The 26279-nt window shown below is 48.9% G+C and overlaps 1 protein-coding gene across 2 annotated transcripts in view; it reads left to right on the top strand.

Moving 5' to 3' along the window:
- Window positions 1–301: 301 nt before the first annotated feature.
- CAAP1 (caspase activity and apoptosis inhibitor 1) overlaps window positions 302–26279 on the top strand; it is a 305374-nt gene continuing 279396 nt past the window's right edge. The window contains exons 1-2 of one of the 2 annotated variants that reach the window (XM_085641336.1): window positions 302–376; window positions 1025–1183. In XM_085641336.1, coding sequence (XP_085497462.1) covers window positions 1046–1183 — 138 coding nt within the window. In that variant the 5' untranslated portion in view covers window positions 302–376; window positions 1025–1045. Of the gene's footprint in view, window positions 377–523; window positions 644–1024; window positions 1184–26279 lie in introns of those variants that run through there. The other variant, XM_085641335.1, reaches the window with a different exon arrangement.

A 26279-nucleotide genomic window follows, 5' to 3' on the forward strand; every position in this document is an offset into this window, starting at 1 on the left:
AAGAAATTACTTAACTCCCGTACCCCCCAGACCAACACCCCAGGTGGAGGGCTATGTTAATTACTTTATAATAAACTTGCCCTGCTCATTCTTCAGTTTTTGCTGGGCTGGAAGCTGAGAGTTAAATTGTGTCGTTCCCATACTGTTCTTTCTGGCGGGCTCGTAGAGCCAAATCAAACCCCTTGCCCGGCTCGTCCCATTAATTCTTAGGATCGCCCATCGCTAACAATAATTCGACTTCCACGAAGGAAACCGCGATAACAATGACCATAGTCCTGAAACGTCCGTCTTCTATGTTTGAGGTCTTGTAGATGGAGTCCCTCTTCCATGTCAGTGACCTGTCACTGTTTGGTAAACCCGGTCACCAGTTGTATTGGTATGCGCAGCATTTTTCCAATTTTAAATTGTATAATTGTTCACTTTTAAAACATCAGTGAACTTAGTGTGCGACAAATTGGGCCAATTAGCAATACATGTTGCTATTTTCTGTTTCTGTAGTAGGCAATCTAAAAAGGTGACATCACAAACACAAGGAACTGTTATCTTTTAAAACCATAACCTGTGTGCACGCGTCAAGGAGTTGACGCTCCATAACCAGAAGTCCTTCCCTCGCACCGCTACCTGCTGTTCGATGAAAAAGACGGTGCGCGTACGCCTTATGCTTCTTATGCCCCAAGAATCATCCCAATACTCCCTCCTTGTACTAGAGAGGTGTCCTAGATCTCTGTAACGCAAGCAGCCGTGTGATATTTAAAAGTAAACCATTCGTGGTTCGGAGACAGCTATGTGGCTCAAACATTAGCAGATGCAACGTTTGACATCCTGAAAAATGCCCCATGGGCAAGCCAGTTTAGATTTGTGCGCATTCACCGGTGCTGGGGGGAAACAGGCCGCAGATGTTGAGTGTTACGCTCCCTCACGGGGACGCAAACCTGCCCTCTCACCCCCTTGGGCAATAGTGTAATGTTGATAATCCCTCAAGAAGAGCAGCGGTTTCTCACATGCATATTTATTTCCCACGCAGCACAAAGAAAACAGCAAGCTCATGGCGGGGAAGAAGTCCTCCAAGGAAAAGAAGCGAAAAAGCCATGGCTCAGCAGAAGGGTTTTCCGGGGACGGCAGCGGCGAGGGGAAACGCCGAAGGAGCGGTGGTGAGCCGAGGCACAACAGCCCCTCTACCAAGGTAAGAAACGCAGACCCGCCAATACTTAAAAGCAAGGCAGGAAACAGTGTAACGTAGGTCATATTTTAAACAACATCCCACTTGTCACTCTTTGTTTTTTAATGCAGGTGGGCGGTCAGAGAGGGTGGAGGTAGAAATAGAAATGGGACACACGATGTCTGTAATGTCAAGTAGTGGAAATCTCTTTTTGATACAAGTACACTAAGTGGTAGTCTTACACTTGCAAAAGTGGTGGCCATCTTGAACTGGCATAGTTTTTGTTGTTGCAGTTGTATATAGGGCGAACTCGTTACTCGACCCTACGGTATTGAAGCGCTTTCACCTGAGCACCCGTTTACATCATACAAGAACACATTCATTTTTTGTAGGCGCAGGGAGATTAAGTCATTTGCCCAAAATTCACAAGTTGTTGAACCGGGTTTCCCAAAGTCGGCAGCTCGGGCCGCTATGCCACACCTTCTCCCCGATTTTCCCCCTCCTCAAGTCAAACAAGCATTTGCAATGCAATAGGTCTAGCATTTACGCAAGTTTAAGCTATTGGCATTGCTAATGACAATGCCTTTTATTTATGTTTTAAAAACGAAAACAAAAATAAAAGGCATTGTTATTTGCAATCAATGTCAATAGCTCAAACTCTGGTAAATGCGAGACTATTGCATTGCAAATACTTGTTAGATTAGTGAGTAGAAATGCTGCCTTTCGGCCCGCGCAGCAAATTAATTAAATAAACAAGCGCTGCCGCTAAAGTGAAAGCAGACCGTGCTGCAAAGAAAAAAAAAATAGTGCTTACCGACTTATGAAGGAGACCGTGTAACGCCACAAGTAAAAGATCCAGTCCTCATGGGAGGTAACAAGGAGGGACTAACAAGCCTCATTATCAATCGGAAGCCAGCATTTACCAAGGACAATGACACAAGCCAATCAAAAATATGGGCGGAGAGAAGGCGAGGCATCCACAGCATACTCGACTACTGCATACCTCGCAGACCAAGCAGCGCATGGCCGCTGCCCCTAGGCTCAACCTAAACACAGGGCAGACCGTGCCAGTCCCGCCACGCAAGCAGTGAAAAAATTAAAACAAGGCGTAGTACAGCCCAATTGTAAATGCTATTTGTGACTGACAACTGTCTTAGTAGTCAATCTGCTACAAAATCTTAATGCCCAGAGAAGGCAGATTTGGCATCTGTCACTGCCTTCTCATGAGCACTTTGACCAGGTGAGATAGCCAACAATCTGATTACTGGTACTGGTGAGTGAACCAAGGGAATTATTTGAAGTGGAGCTTCTTGGTGTGTGATGGATCAAAGCATACAGGGCTGTCATAAAGAAGGTTAACAACCATGCATCTCTTAAGGCTACAGAATAAGGTACAGGGCAATCGGAAGTTCTTACTCGCAGACAATGCCTAGCCGAGTGGCATTTACACTGCACTATGTTAGTGTCAAGGCACAGGAAATGTCTTGTGGCCACCAGTTAACCTGTGCTCGCCAACATCTACAAGCCCCCCCGGACTCTTCAATCACAGACCTCAGCTCCCCATCTTTGAACGTGGCAACCGTAGGCTCCTCTTATTCTGCAATGCTGCCTCAACTTTGTACTGAAAAGCATGGGAGGTAGACAAACTATTGATCAGACAGAAATCAACTTTTTCTACAAATGAACATTCGAACCCTCCGAAAGTTGTCATGACACACAACCATTTTATACCTCTGTCAACCATCTCCCTGCACGTTTGCTACTCCTGTTTAGCAATTCCATCATTAATTACTTCCCTCTGTTACCACTAATACTGCACAGTCCAAATCACTCACTCTAGCTCAACCTCAGTCTGTCTCTTTCATGGCACCCAACATAGTTTCCCTCCAGTCAAGACACCACTCTCCCATCACTATTTTGCGATTCGGTCTTAGCACCAAAACCACTTCTATTTTAAATGTATTTGTCCCCTCCTATAAACCAACCTTTCTTGTACCCTCTCCTATGTCAGCCAACTCCACCTTCACCTGCCCGGCATCAACTCCTCCCAACTATTCATATTCACTCCTCCCAACTATCCATATTCTCAACCATGCATACAATGTCCTTTCCTGTCTCCTCTATACTGCATTCCTCATCTATCAGATTTCTCCTTTCCCCCTGTCAGCTATCAGCTATAACACATTGTTTGCACCCATTACCTGCTCCCACCTTTGGCCCATCCCCTGACTGCCCCTTGCGCTTATGCCAAAACCACAATTATAAATTATATCACCAGAATGCTACTTAGTGATTTTGAAACTTGACAAACCCTCAGAGGGCTTTGGAAAACCTTATTAACAAGCCACCAATCCTGAGGATCTGTGCTTGACCTTTAAGTTAGGAAACTTCACCATAAAGCCCCACCACTTCACTGTGGGTTCATTTTCATTCCTGATAGTGCCCTTGTGTCCTCGAGCAGAGACATGCTTTCACATCAAAAGATGTGGTCTAGTGGTTAGAGATGCCAACCCTGTTACATGGGGAACCAGCAGTGGCGTAGCCAGTGTGTTATGGGACCTAGTTCAAGGAAGAAATGCCCCCCCCCCCCATAGCTGATGTTTGCATTGTAAAATACAGAAATAATCAGTTCAGTGGCTCAAGGCCTATGTACCCCAGTGCCACTGCACCTGCTGCAACAATGGAAGCGACACCCCTGGGAATCAGGATAGAATCTCAGCTTTGGTTCAACAACCTGTGAATCTGACCAAATGTCCCTGTTTGGATAAAAAAAAGTGTAGGGTAGTCTGTGTGTGTTTTTAAGTGCTCTTATTTCCTTGGTAAAGGTTTGAGTTGCGCTATATAAAACGGCCACAAAAAGTGATTTTGGACCGTCATATGGATCCTATTCACATGTGGCAACAATTAAAGGCAAGGTATTAATTTGGATGGGAAAAGTGATACACAAATTGTAGTTGAATTTCTCAGTCTGAAATCATGAAACTGGGATCAGTCCTGGCTTTCCGGCTTGACCAAATTGTGTGATCCCAGGCAAATACTTATTTCTCCATTTTGAGTCTTTTTGTTCATTATCACATATTTGAGAGAGCACCTTCAAATACCAGATTTCAGGATGTGATCTGTACAAAAATCTCCAATGTTTGATTTAATTAAGTATAATGTTACTTTGCGCAGAATAAGAATCTAGGCCCCATATAGGGTACACATGACAACGGACTTGCCTCTTAGTTCTCTAACAGGACTGCTATCAGACTGGAGGCAGGAATGTTTTTTAGTGCATCACTTTTAACAAAAACGTATCAATACAGTGATATCTGATATTTCAATGTGAAACGCTTTCACATGTTAAAGGTTTTAAAGACACGGTATCATATTCTATGGAGAGATTTGCTATATAATTTGAATAGACAATTTTAAGACGCGACTTGTGCATGGGTTCTAAGAGCAAGGCTGTCTCTTTTTAGCTCTAGTTCAGTTCTCCCTCAATTAGCTGGCTCAACTTCTAACCCTTGATTGTATTGTAATTGAATTTATATAGCGCTTACTACCCCAGACGAGGAGTCAGAGCGTTTTTTCGACAAGTAGCACGCTACTCCAGAAGCCATAAAAGATTAGTGTTGAATTAGTATAGTGAAATATGAAAGTGATTTAAGTGGTGGATAGGTTAGTCTATTACTTGGATACAGAAGGATAGCGGAAGGATAGAAGAGGAAAAAAAGGTTTGTATTTATATAGCGCTTGTTACCCTTTACGGGGTGTAAAAGTGCTTTTTTTTCCCCTTTGGCGAGTAGCACGCTACTCCGGAAACCCATAAATGATTAGTAGTGAATTAGTATAGTGAAATATTAAAGTAATTTGAGTGGTGGATATTAGTCAGTTATTTGGAGTGAGAAGGATAGGGGAGGGATAGAAGAGGGAAAAAAGGTTTGCATTTATATAGCGCTTGATACCCCTGATGGGGTGTTGAAGCGCTTTTTTGGCGAGTAGCACGCAACCCCGGAACCCATAAAGGATTAGTGTTGAAAATTAGTATAGTGAAATATGAAAGTAATTTGAGTGGTGGATATGTTATTCAGTTATTTGGATAGAGAAGGGTAGCGACGGGATAGAAGAGGGAAAAGAGGTTTGCATTTATATAGCGCCTGCTTCTCCTGAAGGGGTTTTGAAGTGCTTTTCTGGCGAGTAGCACGCTACTCCAGAACCGATAAGTATTAGTGTTGACCTTCCCAGCATCTTCACCAACTATCCTCCTACCGGGTCCGATCTTGGTCACCAATGTATTGTTCTCAATGGGCAACGGGCCATACTGAAGTCAGCCCACATCCGGCAGGCAGGAACTCACATTTTACATAAGCCCGGAGCTCTCAAGTTTGGAGGGAAATCACGCAACAAGGGTAATAATGTAAAGTAGCCAATCATCAGGCCCAGAGTCGTTTGAAAGGTCATATGCGTCTGTTGCAAGTCGTGGGATTGTGCCCCCGATATGTTATGACAAAGCTCCACCACCCACGCTGCCCCCATGAGGTTCCTCTCTTCCAGAACCTAGCTATTAATTACTTCGCTGATCCCAACATATGCCTGATCACCACATTTCTCACCCCCCTCCTGCCAGATGCTCCTAAATGCCCCGCGGCAGCAGAATAACCACCGGATTACGTGTCAAAGGTATCACTAGTATACGGTTAATGTGGCTGAGCACCTCCTTTCAGAAAATTTGAATTTTCAAACAGCACCACCATACATGGAACCTTGTGCTAATACTCTCCCCTCATCACCGAGCACTATCAGAGGCACTGCGGAATGTACGTCTCAGCCTATCGGAGATGAAGTACCACCTCATGCGTATTTTGCATTCAATTTCTCTGTGGAACAACCAACGCCTGTCCCTCACAGCAGACAGCTCCTAGCGCACTTCTCCTTAAACTCTGCCCCTAGTTCTTTCTCCCACTGTGTCTTGAGTTTACATTTATACGGTGTTGACAACTGTGGTGAGAATGGCAGACAAAGTAGAAATCAAACCACTCATGGGGTCAAAAGCCGATATATTTCAAAAGATGCGAGTTGCCCAGCGTCCGCGTCCTTGTTATCTGAATAAAATGTCCAGTGTCTGCATATGTAATTCTACTGTGTTTGTTCATCCCATAATCCATTACAATCCTGGAATCACTTAGTTGTGGTTTCGAGGAACATCTGTCAATATTAAACATTCTCCTTTCTGTTTCACCTTCTCAATCAGATACCCCACTCTTCGAATATTATCAGAGCCCAACCTGCGCAATATAAAACCCACCAGGTCGGCCCCTACCAATGATGTGACCACCATGCCCAGTCTATTGGTAAAACCTTTACATCAGAGTTTAAATGTGCAATGAGGCGATAAGAGGCAAAATAATTATACTTATACCAAGGGGGATTTTTCCTCCCTTTGGTATCAATATAATTATACGTTACACATCGTGGGGATAACACCATCACATTCCGTGAAGGAGGTAAAATAAATGCTCCAAAGGTTGCAGCATTCCCACACATGTGAACTCTCCCCTCGCACTCCTGGTTCGGCCCTGAGAAGCTTGGGCAAACTAATCTCTTGTCTGCCTTAACGGAGGAGAGTGTTTCCAAGCTTGCTGAATTCATTCAGTGCGATTTCCTTGCACGTAGCGTCATATGTATTCAGTCACGGCTCTTCTTGTTCACTGGAGAAAGGTTCCTAAACAGGCCCAAACAGCTAGTTAGGCAGATGGTGATCGCCAACCAGATGTCATGAGAGCATAGCTACAGCTAGGAGAGCGCCGTTCGCACCCCTAGTACTCGCAATCTGTGTCTGTCTTGCTGTGCCCTGGCGGCACACACTAACGCAACATCCCCAGCACCTGCTGAGCATGCTATGTGGTCCTATGCTGGCGAGCGTGGGGGCATACATGCAGCAGCAAACAAGACAGTTGGGGCGAAGGGCGAATATGTAACCCACTGACTGGCACTAAATAAAGCCAGCAGTGCCCCCAGGCTCAAAGCCAAAGCCCTCAATCATGGTGCGCTCCAAACAGTGTTTATAACTGGCCATGATTGAGGGCCCGAAGCCGAAACCGAAGGGACTGCGAGTTTCTCAAAATGGCTTTCAGAGAGTTAAATTAAAAACGGTAGTCAGTCGGAGGCATTGCATTGCATTGTCAAACCAAAAGGCGAGACCAGTTTACTCTGCCAGTGTTTGTAATCATCTACGGGTAGATACCAAGGCAAATGTGCCTACTGTGGGATGCCAGCAGGGAACAGACTGGTAGTTTTTTCAAACTGTGAATTAAAAGGATGGAAGTCAGCTGGAACTACTACCAGCTGCAGAATTAGTGGCCAGATATAACAGCCTGAAAGCAGAGAGTAAAGAAAAACATGTGAGCAGGTGCTCCTGAACAAGAAACGTACCCTATGGCAGATAGCCAGTGACAGACACAGCATACATGCATGGTTTAAAAGTACCAATCCTCTTCCATTTAAAAGTCCGTGTGCAGGGTCCTAAACAAAGCCCCCCATTCACGAAAGCCCGCTGGATTTGAGGTCCTACCCGCACGACAAAAAAAGGCCACAATTGTTAAACATCACAACAGATGCGGAGTTCTGCATCTGCCTCTCCCAAATAATGCAGGGGGCATTAAAGAGCAAAAACGGTAAGAACAAACGGAGAAAAACATAATGCCCATCAGGACCTTCCCTCAGAGTTTCCAATTGAAATGTGAACTGGCATAGTGCTTTTTTTTCCCCCATGATTTCCACACAAATATTATACCATACAAACATCACATCTCCCAAACAAAGCACTACATTTTAGCACCGAATATTAAAGAGTGGTGGGTTCCCGCCTGCGAAACAAAGAACCGCGTTTGCAGAAAACCCCAAAGTGCGAGAAGAGGTGACAAAAATCAAACCCATTGCACTTGCTGCCTCGTCTCCCTGTCCCGGAGCCAAAACGAATGAAACCGAGGAAATCTTCCTTCTTTCCCTCTCTAGGATGGTCTCCCCGAATCTGTACACTTTCGACAAAGAACTTTATTTGCTCCCCAGTCGGTTCCCCTGCACCCCAACTTCCGCTTCCGTCCAATGCAGAGGAGGCTGTGTGATTCAGAAAATTGAGGAAGGACTAGAAAACTGTGTCAAGTCACCAAGCACTGGCAAAGACAACCAATGTCCAAACTTGCACCATACAATGTAAAGGTCAGCAAGAAAAAAGAAGAAAAAAACAATCATTTCCAATGCTATAGGACTCGCATTTACACAAGACCTACTGCATTGCAAACGAGAGTCGGGGGGCAATGGGCCGAGTAGGCATGGACAGCGGGAGTGCAGGGGGAGCGGTTATGGGGGCGCGGGGGTGCGAGAAGCCACAGACAATGTGAATGCGGGGGAAGGGGGAGTGGAAAAAATAGTGCTTCTTAATAACACATACTGTACAGTTTAACACTCGAAGTAAAGGGGCCAGTAGCCATGGAAGGATACAAATGACGACATGCTTGTCATAAGCAGGGACTAACAAGCCTAAAACCAATTGGAAGGCAGCATTTAGGACCTAAACCAATGAAAAAGAAGGGCGGAGAGTGGGCGGAGCTCCCACAAAGCTTCCACGCTGTACTGAATACAGCATGCCTCGCAAAGCAAGCAACGCATGCGCTGCAACGCTAGGCTCGACCTAGAAAATCAGGGCGGTGGGACAAAAATGTTGAACATGTTGTGAAAGTAAGGTGTGGTCTGGGGTGTATCCCGATGGAGTTATTAACCCCTTCGCTGTTAGGCCTTTCCCCCGCGCTAAGCCTTTTTTTGGGGCCATTTAGGGTAGTTTGTGCTTAGGCCCCTGTAACTTATTTACCACATAAGGTATCCATGGCAAATATGCGTCCTTTTCTTCCAACATCATGGGAATTTTAAAAGTACCCAGGGTTTGTTGATTCCCTTGGAGGGGACCTAGAAATTAGCCAAAATACAGCTACATTTTTGTTTGGGGGGGGGTATGGGAAAAAGTGCTGCTGATGAAAGTATCTGGTTTTTCCCTGCAAATGGAATCAACAAAGTGTTTGTGGTGGTGAAATCAACATCTTCCCAGCTTTCAGGGACTGACACACTTTTGTCTGACAACCAACATTTTTTACACAGTTTTGGCATTTTACTGGGATATAGACTATTTCTGCTCTTTTTTGTGCTTTCAACCTCTTTCCGGCTAATGGTAGAAATAGGTATGATAGCAATAATGGGTCCTGGAAAGCTATACATTTCAGGAAAGTAGACAAAATTCTGAATTCAGCAGGGGGTCATTTGTGTAGACCCTTCAAGGATGTTTGTTATAGAAACTAACAGTTGAAAATAGGAAAAATTGAAAATGAGTTGAAAAAACCAGCCATTTGTGCCACCTGTAACTTCTTCTAAGTATTACAGATTATTGAAAGCAATATACCATTACATTCACTGGACCCTTCTGGTTGTGGGGATATATAGGACTTGTAGGTTCACCAAAAAACCAGAGGAACCCAGAGCCAATAACTGAGCAGTGTCTTGCAATGGTTTTTATTGTGTACCCTGTATATAGCAATTCATTTGGGAAAATATAAACAGTGAAAAATCGGTATGGAAGACACCTATGTATTTCTGAAATAGGAACAAAATATAGAGTTTAGAAACTGTAGTTCTATAGGACATTTTTCAAAGTGACTTCTCTTTTACACTTTGTCTTACATTTGGGAGGCAGAAATGCATCGAAAGTCAATAGGTAATAACAGTTGCTCCACAATTCTGTGTTCCCCTAATTCTCCTGATAAAAATGGTACTTCACTTGTGTGGGTAAGCTTAGTGCCTGCGACAGGAAACGGCCCAAAAGGCAACGTGGATACACCAAATGTTTACAGTGAAAACTGACACTTTTCTTGCAAAGTGCCTAGCTGTGGATTTTGAACCCTAGCTCTGCGGGTGTAGGACTTGGCCCTTTTTCCCTCATTTGTTTTCGTTTTTAGTGTTGATGCAGATTCAGGGAGCCATTTTACCTACCCCTGAAACTTCTGTCTGAGGGCCTGAAGCACAAAATGGTGGCCACCTGTGACATCACCAGCATCCACTGGAACCTACTAGCACCTTCCAGAACATTCCAGAACCCTGTGACCGTTGGAGGCGGTTTAGAATGTTGGGAAGCTAAGACAGAGAGTTGGCAGTTGGAGCTGGCAGTTGGCACCTGACTGGTGAAGAGAGAGCAGCACAACAGTGAAGGAGGAAGGAGTGAAGCAGCAGGGGTGGAAACTTGTGCCTGGAGTGGGGTCCATAAACCCACCCTTGATACTTGTCCCTACTGATGGATCCCAGCCTGTAGCCCTGTGTGGGAAGAAGCCAGAAAAACTCATCCTAAGGACCTGGACAGCAGGAACAGGCCTTAGAAGCAGAAAGCAGCAAGATCCTGACCTGGAAACTGGTTTCCCTGGAGTCCGGCGTCGAGTAGCCTAAGACCTGGAGCCCGAGGTGGAGAAGCAGCGCTGACTGAAGAAGCAGACGTCGTACCCGGAGCCGCCTGAGGTCGTGAGAGGGCGCCGACGGAGGTCGTGAGGAATACCAAAGGTCGAGGAGGAAGTTAACCGAGGTCGAGTGAGCGGCGTCATCGGAGGAGTGAAGTCCGCCCTCCGGAGTCGTCGGAGACCGAGGTGAAGTGTACCGGAGGTCGGGAGTGAGGATCGCACTCCGGAGTCGCCCGGAACCTGAGAGGAGGAGCACCGGAGGTCGGGGGTGAGGATCGCACCCCGGAGTCGCCGGAAGTCGACATCGAGGCCAGGCCGGCCGACGTCATCGAATCCGAGAGCGCCATCGGACCGGAGCCGCCCGAAGTCGACACCGAGTAGAGACTGCCCGACGCCGTCGAATCGGAGGTCGAGATCGAACCGAGGCCGCCGACATCGGACCGGAACCGCCTACCGGCGTCGTCTAGAACTGACATTGTGCCGAGGCCGCCGAGACCGAACCGGAACCGCCTCACGGCATCGACACGACTCCAGCGGCGTCGGAACAACAGAAAAAGGGCAGTAAGTGGAGTAGAGGGCGCCTAAGGCCCTGTGGAGACCTGAGAGACTGCTCTAAGGGGCTAGGGAGGTGCTGGAACCAACCTGACTGTGCCAGGGGTGAATTGGGACTAACCTAGAGAGGTTGTGTGGAGAGAGAAAGCCAGGGCACTGGTATTCCCCCCTTGATCTACCTCAGTTTAGGCCTCAGCCTTGTCCCAGCCAGGGAGTAGTACCCCTCAAGCCTTCCACAACCCTACAAGCTGTGCCTGGGCCAAATCAGCCCTTAGGAATTGAAAAGTGATCTGATTACATGAGTGCTGCTGTATACTTTTAATTATTTATTGGGGGCACTGTATTTATTGTGTTAGCCTATTTATTGCTTCACTATATTTATTGGTCTACAGGACTTGTTGGTGTACAATATTTATTGGTTCAGTATTTAATGCCTCAGAATATGTAATTGCCTGTATTACCTGCACTTATATTTATGTCCCTTGTATTTATGATCATCCCTATTTATTGAATCTCCAGACAGTATTTATTTGACCTGCACTATTTAAATTTGTATATTGTGATTGTCTTATTTATTTTTCCAATCAGCAACTGAGAGAAAAAGATAAAGAAGAATATTTTCATAATTTTTACCGTGTAGAGTCGTTTTTGGAACGGATGCACGCATGGTTATTGTTTGGGTATATTGTATGCTTAGCACGGTGCCTGTTTCTTGACCACTCGAGCCAAGCTACCACAGTGTGTTCGGGGAGTCCACCACCACCCTGCGGAGTGGGAGTGGGCTGTTTCCAACATAAATTGGTGTTCAGTGGTGGGATAGAGCTGTGCCTACGCATACTCAACAATAACTGTGGGTAGTCCATAGGCCTACACCGGGAGTTTTCTCAAGAGCGGCCTTCCTAATTGTGGGTTTTTGTTTTTTCCAAATTTACTCTGGTGGTGGGAGGAGGTATTATTAAAGGTACCCCCCTGCATAGTTACTGCACAAAAACCTGTCCTCTAACCTGAGTGGGCAAGATGGAGTTTGTACTAGAAAATCTAGAAACGTACACTGTGGCCCAACTCAGGGAGTTTTGCCAGCGGGAGGGGGTGTACTGCCCCCCAGGAGCAAAGAAGGGTGCACTCCAAACTAGCTTAAGGGCTTGGGGGGAGGCACGCCGAGAAAGCAAGGCTGAGGAGGAAGACAGGGATGGAGAGCCTGACCCCGAGGGGGCTGAGATGTACCAACCTGAGGTGGGGAACCTGTCAGCAGGGCCCAGAACCATTTCTAGGAAGGGCAGCAGTGCCTCTAGCGGTGGCTTGTCTAAAGTGGAGTTAACAGACCGGAGGGAGAAAAGACAGCTCACATGGGACTTAGCAAGGCTGGAGAAAGAGATGGAGGGGAGAAGGATGGCGCACGAGCTTCGGATGAAGGAGTTGGAGCTGCGTGCCCTCCAGATGAGTGTGTCCAGCGAGGACACTGGTGGCAGCATACCGGAAGCTCCACAGGAGCTAGATGTTTATTTACCCCAGGATGACATCACCAGGGTGTCTGAGGAGGCATTGGGGTGGGAACCTGAAGGGGGTAGTGCAGGGATCTCCCAACCCAGCGAGGTGAGAGAAGTGGCAGATAGCCCAGCTAGGTCCCAGGGAGAGAGGGTTGTAGGGCCTCACGACCTATCTGTAGGAAGGCGTGAGACGGGGAGGTGTCCCGAGGTGCCCCAACCGAAGTCTCAGGGCCTGGAGAGTTCCGCAAGGGAGCCCCAGGTTGGGAGCCTAGGCTGTCCCGATGTGCCCTCCAGTGCAGGGGAGCCCCTAGTGTCAGGAGGACCCAGGGCAACTGTAACCAGCGCGCCTGAGGTTCTGGGGTTAGCCCAGTTTCAGGGTTTAGGTCCTGGGCTGGGATGCCAGGCTCAGGGGTTGCCTGACCTGGCGGGTGGGGCCTCTGTTAACCGGGTCCCCCCGAAATTGACTTCCAGGGGTACTTTTCCCGTTAGGAGGGTGCTGAAATCTGGAAGGGGGTGCAGAGGGAGGAAGGTCTCGCCTCGGGCACCGACTCAGCCTGAGGGTTTAGACCCTAGGTTGAAGGAACAGTTGAGGGGTCAAGGCCCTAGACTGAGGAGGAAGTGTTGGTCTGAGGGTGCCTCGCAGGGTAGGGTGAGGAACCCCAGAAGGAGAGTTAGGGGGAGGAGAGCCTCGCCCCTGAAGGCTGGCCAGCCTAAGGGTGTGAACCCCAGGAGGAAGGACCAGAGGCAGTTTAGGACTGCAAGGAGGAGGACCGGAGTGGTCAACGGGCACTGCAGGCCTGGGGCTACTGCCCCCCACTCCGCGAGATCACCCGGGCCAGAGACATCTGGACGGCCCAGGGGCCGGTCCTGGCCACAACTAGCTAGGGAGCCCCAGTGGGGTGGTTTTGTTGGTCCAGGGAGGTTCGTTAGGGAACCATTGGGTTCCAGAGCGGAGGAGAACTTGCGGGTGCTCCTGCCGTCGCGGGCCTGCGTCCACCTTTTCTCGCCCCAAGCAGGGAAGACCATCAAGGCATTGATCGGTCTACCCTGGCTTTTGGCTGGAAGGGGGTTGTGTAGGACTTGGCCCTTTTTCCCTCATTTGTTTTCGTTTTTAGTGTTGATGCAGATTCAGGGAGCCATTTTACCTACCCCTGAAACTTCTGTCTGAGGGCCTGAAGCACAAAATGGTGGCCACCTGTGACATCACCAGCATCCACTGGAACCTACTAGCACCTTCCAGAACATTCCAGAACCCTGTGACCGTTGGAGGCGGTTTAGAATGTTGGGAAGCTAAGACAGAGAGTTGGCAGTTGGAGCTGGCAGTTGGCACCTGACTGGTGAAGAGAGAGCAGCACAACAGTGAAGGAGGAAGGAGTGAAGCAGCAGGGGTGGAAACTTGTGCCTGGAGTGGGGTCCATAAACCCACCCTTGATACTTGTCCCTACTGATGGATCCCAGCCTGTAGCCCTGTGTGGGAAGAAGCCAGAAAAACTCATCCTAAGGACCTGGACAGCAGGAACAGGCCTTAGAAGCAGAAAGCAGCAAGATCCTGACCTGGAAACTGGTTTCCCTGGAGTCCGGCGTCGAGTAGCCTAAGACCTGGAGCCCGAGGTGGAGAAGCAGCGCTGACTGAAGAAGCAGACGTCGTACCCGGAGCCGCCTGAGGTCGTGAGAGGGCGCCGACGGAGGTCGTGAGGAATACCAAAGGTCGAGGAGGAAGTTAACCGAGGTCGAGTGAGCGGCGTCATCGGAGGAGTGAAGTCCGCCCTCCGGAGTCGTCGGAGACCGAGGTGAAGTGTACCGGAGGTCGGGAGTGAGGATCGCACTCCGGAGTCGCCCGGAACCTGAGAGGAGGAGCACCGGAGGTCGGGGGTGAGGATCGCACCCCGGAGTCGCCGGAAGTCGACATCGAGGCCAGGCCGGCCGACGTCATCGAATCCGAGAGCGCCATCGGACCGGAGCCGCCCGAAGTCGACACTGAGTAGAGACTGCCCGACGCCGTCGAATCGGAGGTCGAGATCGAACCGAGGCCGCCGACATCGGACCGGAACCGCCTACCGGCGTCGTCTAGAACTGACATTGTGCCGAGGCCGCCGAGACCGAACCGGAACCGCCTCACGGCATCGACACGACTCCAACGGCGTCGGAACAACAGAAAAAGGGCAGTAAGTGGAGTAGAGGGCGCCTAAGGCCCTGTGGAGACCTGAGAGACTGCTCTAAGGGGCTAGGGAGGTGCTGGAACCAACCTGACTGTGCCAGGGGTGAATTGGGACTAACCTAGAGAGGTTGTGTGGAGAGAGAAAGCCAGGGCACTGGTATTCCCCCCTTGATCTACCTCAGTTTAGGCCTCAGCCTTGTCCCAGCCAGGGAGTAGTACCCCTCAAGCCTTCCACAACCCTACAAGCTGTGCCTGGGCCAAATCAGCCCTTAGGAATTGAAAAGTGATCTGATTACATGAGTGCTGCTGTATACTTTTAATTATTTATTGGGGGCACTGTATTTATTGTGTTAGCCTATTTATTGCTTCACTATATTTATTGGTCTACAGGACTTGTTGGTGTACAATATTTATTGGTTCAGTATTTAATGCCTCAGAATATGTAATTGCCTGTATTACCTGCACTTATATTTATGTCCCTTGTATTTATGATCATCCCTATTTATTGAATCTCCAGACAGTATTTATTTGACCTGCACTATTTAAATTTGTATATTGTGATTGTCTTATTTATTTTTCCAATCAGCAACTGAGAGAAAAAGATAAAGAAGAATATTTTCATAATTTTTACGGTGTAGAGTCGTTTTTGGAACGGATGCACGCATGGTTATTGTTTGGGTATATTGTATGCTTAGCACGGTGCCTGTTTCCTGACCACTCGAGCCAAGCTACCACAGTGTGTTCGGGGAGTCCACCACCACCCTGCGGAGTGGGAGTGGGCTGTTTCCAACAGCGGGCACCTAGGAAAACCCTCAAAACCTATACATTTTTTAAAACTAGACACCCAGAGGAATCCAGGAGGGGTGAGTGGTGTAGCTCTAACCAGGTTATGTTACCCAGAATCCCTTGCAAACCTAAAATTTTGTCAAAAAAACAAATTTTCCCAACATTTCTGTGATGGAAAGTTCTGGAATCTGTGTGGATCCACAAAATTCCACCCACCCAGCATTCTCCAAAGTCTCCTGATAAAAATGGTACCTCACTCGTGTGGTTGGCCCAAGTACCCGCGACAGGCAGGGGCCCAAAACGTATTGAGGAGACCTCAAAATGACCTAACACAAAACTACTTGGTTTTGCAAGTGGGGGTCACCTGGGTTTTTGGCCCTGGGCTCGTCGGCCATCTAGGGAAACCTACCAAACCCATACATATCTGAAAACTAGACACCCGGGGAGTCCAGGGAGGTATGGCTTGTGTGGATCCCCCAACATTGGCATGTCCATTTTGGGCAGCCCCCATCCCTACGTATAAAAACAAAATCTCTGATGCCTAGTGGTCTTTTTTCCCCCCGGTGGAAAATCAGGGGCTAATCCCCCATCTGCCTCAAGGGAAAACAATAAAAAGAAATCCCTGGCATCTAGTGGGCCTTCTACTCCTCCCTGGGGGACAGATAGGGGGCGACTGCCCCCATCTTACTCCGGGGGGGGGGGGGGCAGAAAGACTGGAATTTTGCGGGCCTAAATTCCATGGCAATAAAATCCCTAGCATTAAGTGGGCTTTCTTGCCCCCCTAGGGGTACAGTTCGGGGGCTACTGCCCCAATCTGCCTACCCGGGGGGGGGGGCAGAAGGACTGGAATTGTTCAGGAGGGGGGGTGGCCCCACTGTAGGAAGGTGGAATCTGACTGCATGGTTACCCCCACTTTTTTGCTGGTGTTTTGCTGGTTTTTGACTAGTCTGACTGGGATCCTGCTAATCAGGACCCCAGCTTATCTGCTTTCTCCCTAAATTGGTTGTGCATGTAATTTAGGTACACTCCAGATTGGATTCTGGGGTACCCTTATCAGTCCCTAGTATATGGTATACTATGGACCCAGAGGCCTCCCAGGGGCTGCAGCATGTATTATGCCACCCCTGAGAGACCATTCAAACTAACACCACAGGTCTGCTACTGCTGCCTGTGTAAGGTGGTGCATGCACCCCTTACTTAGATATAGGTTCACTATATCTATTCTAAATTACTGCACATATAAACCTATCAGTCACTAAAATGGCAGGCCTTATCAATCCTGAAGGCAGGGTGCTGGGTTGTATGTGAGAGGGTGCCCATGCATGAGCAGAGCCCCTCTGCAGCCTTCGGAACCTATTTTCTGAGGTTGTTTGTGATGCAGCCAACCATATATATTTAAATGCATTATAGCCTCGCAGTAAATGCTAACTTTAAAACTGCTGCTTAGAAACATGTCGTGTTTGGTGTCCAACACCTTGGAATTATACCTCTCTTGTAGAACAACTACTGTGGGTCACTGGGCTACCCGGTACCAGCTTTCTCGACCTGGGCATCACAAAATGGATGCTGCCAGCCACTGACACGAGTCTACCCTCCTGCTGCAGAGCCAAGCTCGAGCATGGAGAAGGCTTGACAATAGGTTTCCTGTCACAGGGAGGTGTGACCACCTCCCAGACAGGCTTTAGTGTATTGGGGCTGGGTGGGTGCACTCTGAGTGCTTTCAAGTCTGCACTGGGGGCACATTTGATGTCCCTGTGCATTGTCCAGCTCAAACCTGTTGCAAGAGCCATTTGCTCCTGCTCTGGCGCGAAACTGGACAAAGGACATGGGTGTAGCCATCCCTTTGTCCTGACCCTCCCATAGGTGGGTCCCCAGAGTTTGTCCTGATGACAGGACTTTAGATTTTACCTGGACTAAACTCTGCTACAGAAACAAAGTACCTTTACTACCTACACTATGCTACCTACACTATGCTGGATGAGTGAAGAATCTCCCTTGGAGTAAAGGAGTTACTCCCATGCAAGGCAGGCACCTAAACGCATCTGACCGGTTTGCGTCTCCCGAGCTCCTGAGGACTCCGAAGATTTCTGCAACACAGGAGGTGGGTTCCCGAGGTCTCTGAGGTCGATCTGCTCTCTCAGCAATTCTGAGACCAGTATGCCTTGTGGGGACCGTGCAACCCGAACCCCTGTGCACCGTGTACTTTTGCAGCAGCATATGCTTTTCGGCGATCCCTGAGGCTGTGCTTTGGGCTACTTGTAGTCCTGACCCCGAGCAGTAACTCCACCAAAGATTTCGGCCTACACTCCACGAGTGTTCCGTGGGCTGGTATTTCGTGATTCAGCTCGAGGTCCCTTCGAGATCCCTGGTCTGTTGGCCTGTGTGTCCCTGTGTAGGTAACTTTGACTTCCTGTGGGCTTTCCTGGTTGCTTCAGATGTGCCCTGACTCTCCACAGCTTGGAGAGTCCCCAGGACCTTGCTGGTCCTCACCGAGCTTCTTTCCTCTGACCCCATGGGTTGAAGTTGCCAAGGCTTGTTGGTGTTCAATCTGGACACTGACCCGTTCAACACTCGACATCCTTTGTGGGACAGCTCACCTCCAGACTTTGCTCGTCGTTGACGACTACTGGTCCCCGTGGCTGCAGAGTCAAGCTTCACCTCTTCTCACCTGAAACACCCGACATCGGTGGGCATTCATCTATCGTGCCCTTGGTCACTGTGAAGTGACCCAGACTCTGTCCCCTCTGCTTTCAGATTCTTCTCACCTCGGATCCAGGCTTGGATCCCACCGGACACTTTTCATCTTCCCAGCAGCAGCACTTTTCCGCATCACGCCATTGAAAACGACGAAGGTTCCCGACATCACTTAACCCCTATGCACAGGCAGCTCTGAGATAGGTAGCACGGGTATCTAGGTACTCTCCAGGGTGCTGGCCTTAGAACCTTCTATGTTTGACAGGGTTTGCTTAAAGTGCTCTCCGAAGTGTCCTTAATCTTTAAAATTCCAACCATTTCCCATAGGATTGTACGGAGCTCGCGCCTGTGTTCACACACTGCACCCGTCCTCCGTGGGTCCCCTGTGTCACTACTTTGGGTGGTTCCTTGGGGTCCCAGCGATTCTACGTGCTCTAGGCACTGTGTCCAGTCAAGTCGTGGTTGTTATACCACTTTCTTAGTATATGGTTTGGTCTCTCCTTGGAGCCCACTGTGTATTGTGCTATTTACTGTTGTTCTAGTAATTTACTATTGTGTGCTTTGTGCTCTAATCTCATAAAGAGGTTAGTAGAGAGTGTTTAGTAATAAATGCATATATTTTATATAACTCTTGTGTGGTTCTCCTTTCATTTGGTAATTCAGGAGATTCTGATCTTATAAAACAAGCTGCTTTACATTCCTTCGATACTTAGCCTGAAGGCTGCTCTCCATAGCTACCACTAGGATAGCTTTCAATAAAGGTTGTCTTTAACCTAATCATCAATAAGGGCTGTTTGGACTGGTACAAGGTGCCCACTTTAATTAGTGGACAGCATATACCAGGCCAACTTCTCACTCACACCCCTAAATTCAAAGAAAGAAAACCCCTGGCATCTAGTGGGCTTTCTGTCCCCTCGGGGGGGGGGGGGCAGAAAGACTGTAATTTTGTTAGGTAGGAGGGGTGGCATGCCCATCTTGGGCATCCCCCATCCCCTAAATTCCATGGCAAAAAAATCCATGGTATCTAGTGGGCTTTCTGCCCCCCTGGGGATGCAGATGGGGGGCTACTGCTCCTATCTATCCCCCCGGGGGGCAGAATGACTGTAATATTGTGTGTGTGTGTGTGGGGGGGGGCATTGGCATGCCCATCTTGGGCAGCCCCCACCCCTAAATTCCTTGGAAAAAAATCCCTGGCATCTAGTTGGCTTTTTGCCCCCCCCCCCCGATTATGGACACATAATTGGAACAGTGTGGGGAAGGATTGCCCATCTATGTGACACCACTCAAGGATTACCTCCCATCTGGATTGCACATGGAATAGACAGTGCAACCACATCATGTCTCTTTATATTCTTCCATGAGTGCTGGCTTTCAGGGACCTATTTGTTCTTTCCTTGAAGTACTCCATGAGAAGGCATATTTTCCTTTTCCAGCTGTCTCCCGTCTACGCTTGAATTGCTTTCTTTCACACATAAGCGCTCAGACAGGCAGTGGGAGCCTGGGCATGTTCTCCACCCATGCAGCCTGGGTGGAGAACATGCCAAGTGCGCATGTTGCTTTGGCCAGCGCGAGGCGGCCTGCCAAACCTTCATTTGGACTTACATAGTGCCCACTGCTCCTCCCCCTGCAGTGCTCTGGCGTCACGAAGGCCAGCCCGCACGCACATAACAAACTAACTCACTTCAGTAGGAAAAATCAAATGATAATAACGCTGCATTATTATCATTTTATTTTTCCTTTTTGAGCTGCTCGGAGAACAGTGAGGCGACACTCCTCCGCTTTAGCGGAGGAGCTGCCACTGTTGTTTATGAACAATACCATTTTTGTCTGACCTGTTGCTTGATGGTGGATCACAGTGCATGAAAATACATTTTCCTCTGCTGCTGAGGACCATGCCTGGTTCCAGGACTTGGGATCTGGGTTTGTCTTGAGTCTCCCAGGTGTCTGAGAGCTGCGTCTGGACTTAGCTGATGTCCTTGTATGGATGAGAGCAGCATACCATACCTACTGCCAGCTTCTGTCTACTCATTTTAACAGTGTATTTCTAGAGGTTTAAAACTAGGAGCTGTATCTCTTCTGCTCCGTTCCACCTCGTTCTTCTTTCGCTATGTCTGTCCCTCCCCTCTCCTGAATTCACTCTCCTTTCTCTCTGCTTCACCCTACTGTCCCACTCACCTCACCCTCTGCTTCTTCCTACCTCACTCTTTACTCCTCCTACTTTCTCTCCACCATATCCGCCCGTTTCCCTGATGTGCACTTCTCTTTTTCCACTTGACCCTCATATTTTTCTCGCCTCACCCTCTGCTCTTTCTGCCTTTTTCTACGTTTACTCTCTCCTCTCACTGTGCGTCAGCTTACTATATCTTCTCTTCACCTTTCTATTTCCACTACACAGTTCTCTCTCCATCTCACCTTTCTCTCTTTTGATCACCCTTCTCTCTTTTCTTCGCTCTTTTCTCTCTTCCACACCCTTCTCCCTCTTTCTCACCCTCCTCTCAATCTTGTTTGCCCTCCTTTGTCTTCCTGACTCACATTCTCTCCCCCTCCCCATCCTCCTTTCTCCTCCCTCGTGCCTCAGCCTCCCTACTATTACCCTCCCGTCTCTCTGCTTCACCGTCCCCTCTCTTCAACTCACCATTCTTTCGCTCCACCTCACCCTTACTCTCCACACCTCACTCTCTTCTGTTAGCCTCACCTTCATTGCTGCTGCCTATGTGGGCAATGATTTTGGTATGCAAACTAATGAGGGGTGTGCATGAGCTTGTGTTGATGCATGGGTGGGTGTCATCGGCCTGGTACTTCCCTAGATTTCTTTTTTGATCTGGTAGCTCTCCACATTCTAAACAGTGGCATCATTAAGGCATAAATTATATAGCACATACCCATTAGCACACTTGATGTCCGCAAAGACTTGGGGTAATGCATATTTTAACTAAATAAGCACAGTAACAATTAGAGGAGCAAACAAATGTGGTAACCTGAGCCACGAAACCATACGAAACATAACATGTTGGCTTGTTTCTACTCCTGTCTGACCAATGTGATTTGAGTATATCTTCTGAGGTTGATGACAGGACTTGTAATTTGATGGTCAGTTTCTCAACTACTATTTTGTTGTTAGTCGTTTGAGCAGAATGCATTTTAAGGGGAACAAAGAGGAGACAGTTCAGCTCATGCGAGTGCCTCAAAAGTTAACTTTTGCTACTAAACAGTATCTGGCATGCTTCATCTTCTTTTCCATTCTCCTGTGTCCCACCAGGCTCTCCCATTCCCATCACCCCCTCTTTACCCACCAACCTCCCTGTCCATCATTCGCTCCTCCCTCATGTTCTACCACCATCCTCCAGTCCATTCACACTCCTTCTCTGGCCTCTTTTCCACCACTCATCATTTGCTCATGACCCTCCTAAGTGACCACTTTCCTTTCTCAACTTCCCCAACCTTCATAAGTGTCATCCTCCACCTTCACCCTTTTGTATTCCTCTGTTTGTTTGCCTTTTATGGCCCCCAACTCATTACATGCTTAACATCACTGTATTCGAGTCACTCATTTAATCAGCCTCCATCTCTCATCTCTGTACCTCTTCACCTCTTCCTCTTGTCAAGATTGTAGATTCTTTATCGGTTACCCACTGGAGCCACAGGTTTGAAGGTGGCTGTTGTTTTTTCAGGACTTCCAATGAAACAATACCACTGCTTCCACGGTTGCCTACAAGGAGTGGAATCTCTGGGGTGCTCACTACTTGCAGCGCTAGAGGCACTATCTCTGCGAGCATTGAATGGCCACTTTGCAGGGGATCAACCAATGCGCACTACACATTACAGTCCAAGAAGGTCGGCTTTATTGGATTACACTTTTTTTTCTGTCTCTCTCTTTAATAGTATTTTAACTTACTCGATCCAGCTGAGCTGTGAAAGTGACCATATGCCTCAGGTCTGGGGTCTTAGTTCCACAACCAACAGAAACCCATCTCTGTCAGCGATAGGGAAAATGGACCATCATACATGGAGTCGGATCAAATGGAGTTAGGAAATGTCCACAAAATACGGTGACTAGAAGACAGCATTAAGTGAAGTAGGATGGCCACGAACGTATCCTATCAGCGTTTGGGAAAAGTTAACACAAACACCAATCGACGCTACGGCCCCCAATAAACCAGGGCCCATCCCCTAAAATTTACAGCCTCAAATCACTGGTACACAAAGAAGCTGATTTTGTTAAAAAGTACACTGAATAAGAAGTGCTGAGCTCTCAAAATCCAAGCAAAGCTGAAATTAACCAGCAAGGTCAATTCTTTCCGCATTGAGTATAAAAAACAGATCTGGCAAGCCAAATGTGATCACGAGGAACAACATCAAACTGAACTGTTCATGGCATGTAGGCACAGAAACGGAAGACGTTTTTGGATGATTATAAATAGGATGAACAGCAACTCATCGCTTACCGCCTCAAATGGAAATAACGCCACAGCAGAAAAATGGGTAGAGCATGTTTCTATGCTTTACAAAGCTTTTCCCATAAATTCCTCTGAGGGACTAGTCTTAACCAATTACAATTTGGCTCAAATACCGCCATCATCAACTGCGGCTAGCTGCCATCAATATGCATTAACTTTTACTGCATGCAGAATTGAAACGCTAATTCGAAAGAGGAGGGGAGATGGTGCTCCAGGCCCGAATGACATCCTAGCATCAATTTATAAACATGACATTGAATTTTGGTCTGGGATACCGCAAAAGGTATTCAAGAATTGCATAGAGCCACACACATTGGCAAGGCTAGATTCTCCACCCCATACACAAACAAGCATTTACAATGCAACGGTCTCGGTATTGTTAAAGTAAGAGCTATTGCCATTGCTCATGACATTATTTTTGTTTGTTTTTGTTTTTAAAACCTTTTTTTTTTTAAAAAACCTTTATTCGTATAAGTCAGATACACAGCTATTCAGCCGACATCCCGGAGGTTCGGCAGCTCATCAATCGACACATGAAGTCATCCATAGCTCTTATGCAGGATAAAGACAAAGGTTTCAATTTTTGAAAACTATCTAAAATGAACACAACAAGCAAGGCAGTATACATCATAAGTTCGTGTCAGTTCCCAACGAGGGGGCGGCCCCATTTCCAACATCAGATCAAAGCCACCGATCGAGAGGATGAGGGAGAAGCAGAGGCGCTAACATTCTAGCGGAGGTGCATCAGAAAGACCCAGGTTGGAAGTGCGGCTAGGGGGAAAGTTGCTCCTCTGGTGGTTCAGTGGCAGGAGGCAGACATATGCCCCCCCTATACTGGTTCCAACCTCCCCATACCTTCTGCCATTTCTTAGGCCTCCCCCGCGCACTATACACCGTTTTCTCCCGAAACATGCTCCAGTCCATGTTGTCCTTCCATGCATCCAGGGTGGGCGGGCTATGAGAGCCCCACAGTCGTGCTATATCTCGCTTAGCCACCATATTGCCTAGGGTCACCCATTGAGTCTGCGCAGCGTCATAATCTGTAGGACCCCACACATTCAAAAGACAGCGCCGCGCCTCTGGATGCAGTACAATACCCGTGACCTCCTGCATCACAACGTGAATCCGCTTCCATAACTCCGCAATCACACCGCACTCCCATATAATATGTAGAAAGGTGCCCACCATCCCGCAGCCCCTCTTACACAGCCCATCCTCGGAAAAACCCATATGGACCAGCCGGGGCCCAGTGACATAAACTCTATGCAGTATCTTAAGCTGGACCAGCCGTAGCCTGGCGGGGATTGCGACCTCCTTAGGAGAGGAGACGGCGTACTGCCAATCCTCATCGTCCAGCTCAAGGCCGTCCCTAGTCCACTGATCCCGCACCCCCAGGAGGAGGTCGGTCCGAACGTTCACAAGCTTTTTGTAGATTAGGGAAATTGCGCTCTCCGGCATATGGCCGTCCAGGATCTGGTCCTCCAATGGAGAGGACTCAGGCACCTTTTCCCCCTCAACGAGGACCGACCGCAGCGCATGGCGCACCTGCGCATACCGGAAGTATTCCGTGCCCTCCAGCGCATATTCCTTCCGCAGCTCGTCTAACGACTTAATCCGCCCCTTGGTCAGCATGTCCCCCACCCTGGAGATGCCAATCAGATCCCATTTCTTGAATCCCTTAGAGTGCCAAAGTTTCCCCAGCACGTCGGAGTCATACAGCGGAGTGGCGAGGGTGAGCCTGTCCTTCCAGCCCAGTGAGTTCGTGACTGTCTTCCACACGTGCACCGCCACCCCGGTCGGCCCCGTGAGGGACCCAGCCGGGGGCCTCGAGTAAAGTGCTCTATAGTAGCCACCCCCACGCAGCAACCACCGGTCCATAGCAAAGCCAGGGCTAAGCGCCGGGCCGTAGACTCCATGATTGATCGCGCTCAGTTGGGAGGCCCAATAGTATCTTCTGATGTCGGGAAGCGCGATACCCCCATCGTACCAAGGGAGAGTTAGTTTTGCTATCGCTATACGCGGACGGCCGTCCCACAGCAGCGTGCGCTGTAGACTCTCAACCTCCCGAAAGTAGCTGGCCGGAACCAGCTCCTGGGTGTTCTGCAGGGCATAGAGAAAACGGGGAAGAGACATCATTTTGAATAGCACAGCACGGCCAAGGAGGGAAAGCGGCAGCCACCGCCAGCCCGCCACGTCCCGCCGCAGGCGCGCCAACGGAGGGAGCAGGTTCCTCTCATACCGTACCGTTGGGTCGGCAGAGATATAAATCCCAAGATACATGAAACCCTCCCGGGCGATCTGGATCGGGCAATTCCGCGGGGGAACCGGGACGTCTCCACACAGGGCATACAGATATGACTTACCCCAGTTAATGGTTAGTCCCGAATTCCTCCCAAAGGAAGTCAAAATGTCGCAGACAACTATGAGGGACTTCCGGGGTGAAGTGAGATAGAGCAGAATATTATCGGCATAAAGGGAGATGCGGTCTTCGTGGTCAGGTGACCATCGAATCCCCCTCACATCCGGGTGCCATCGTATCCAGGCCGCCAGCGGCTCAAGAGCAAGAGCGAACAACAGCGGCGACAGAGGGCAGCCCTGCCTGGTACCCCGCCCCAGGTCGAAGGGACGGGACGCCCTACCGTTGACTGCGACTTTAGCGAGAGGTCCTTCATATAATAGTCTCACCCAGCCCACAAATCCGGGTCCGAAGCCGAATTTCGCAAGCGCAGCCCAGAGATATGCCCACTCTACCGTATCGAAAGCCATCGTTGCGTCGAGCGCTGCCACAATGGCCGGCTCCCGCATCGTCCCAACCCTTGCGATCACTCCGTGGATGCGCCTAAGGTTCAACGCGGTGTTACGATGTGGGATGAAACCAGATTGGTCAGGGTGGATCAGATCACCGATCACCCTGACCAGACGGTTAGCGAGGATTTTGGTGAGGATCTTCGGCTCGGCATTAAGGAGCGAGATCGACCTATATGAGCTGCACCTGTTCCTGGGCTTGCCATCTTTATGAATGACCACGATTGTTGCCAGGCGCTGGTCGAGCGGGAGGCAGCCCGTCTCCCGCGCCTCCACAAACATAGCTCGCAAATGCGGAGCGATCTTATCCGGCCGTAGTTTGTAGAACTCAATTGGCAGGCCATTCGGGCCCGAGGCCTTGCCCGGACGCAATGAACGGATAGCCCCCGCGATTTCGTCGACTGTGATATCGCCATCAAGATCGTCCCTTTCTATGTCGGAGAGGCAAGGCAAAGCAAGATCGCGCAGGAGTTCACACGAATCCCCCACTGGCCTGTCCGACACGGAGGTATAGACCGCGTGGAAGTAATCCGCAAAGCACTGGACTATGCCATCCGGCTCCGTGACCACGACGCCATCCTCTGTCACGAGGTCTGGCACAACACGATTGACCCGCTCCCTTTTATCCAGCCACGCGATTAACTTCCCGGCCTTGTCCCCGACGTCGTACAGACGGCCCCGCTGTTCCCTACTCAAGGCTTTGGC

This window comes from Triturus cristatus, chromosome 2_2 (assembly GCF_964204655.1).
Source record: "Triturus cristatus chromosome 2_2, aTriCri1.1, whole genome shotgun sequence".
NCBI lineage: Eukaryota > Metazoa > Chordata > Amphibia > Caudata > Salamandridae > Triturus > Triturus cristatus.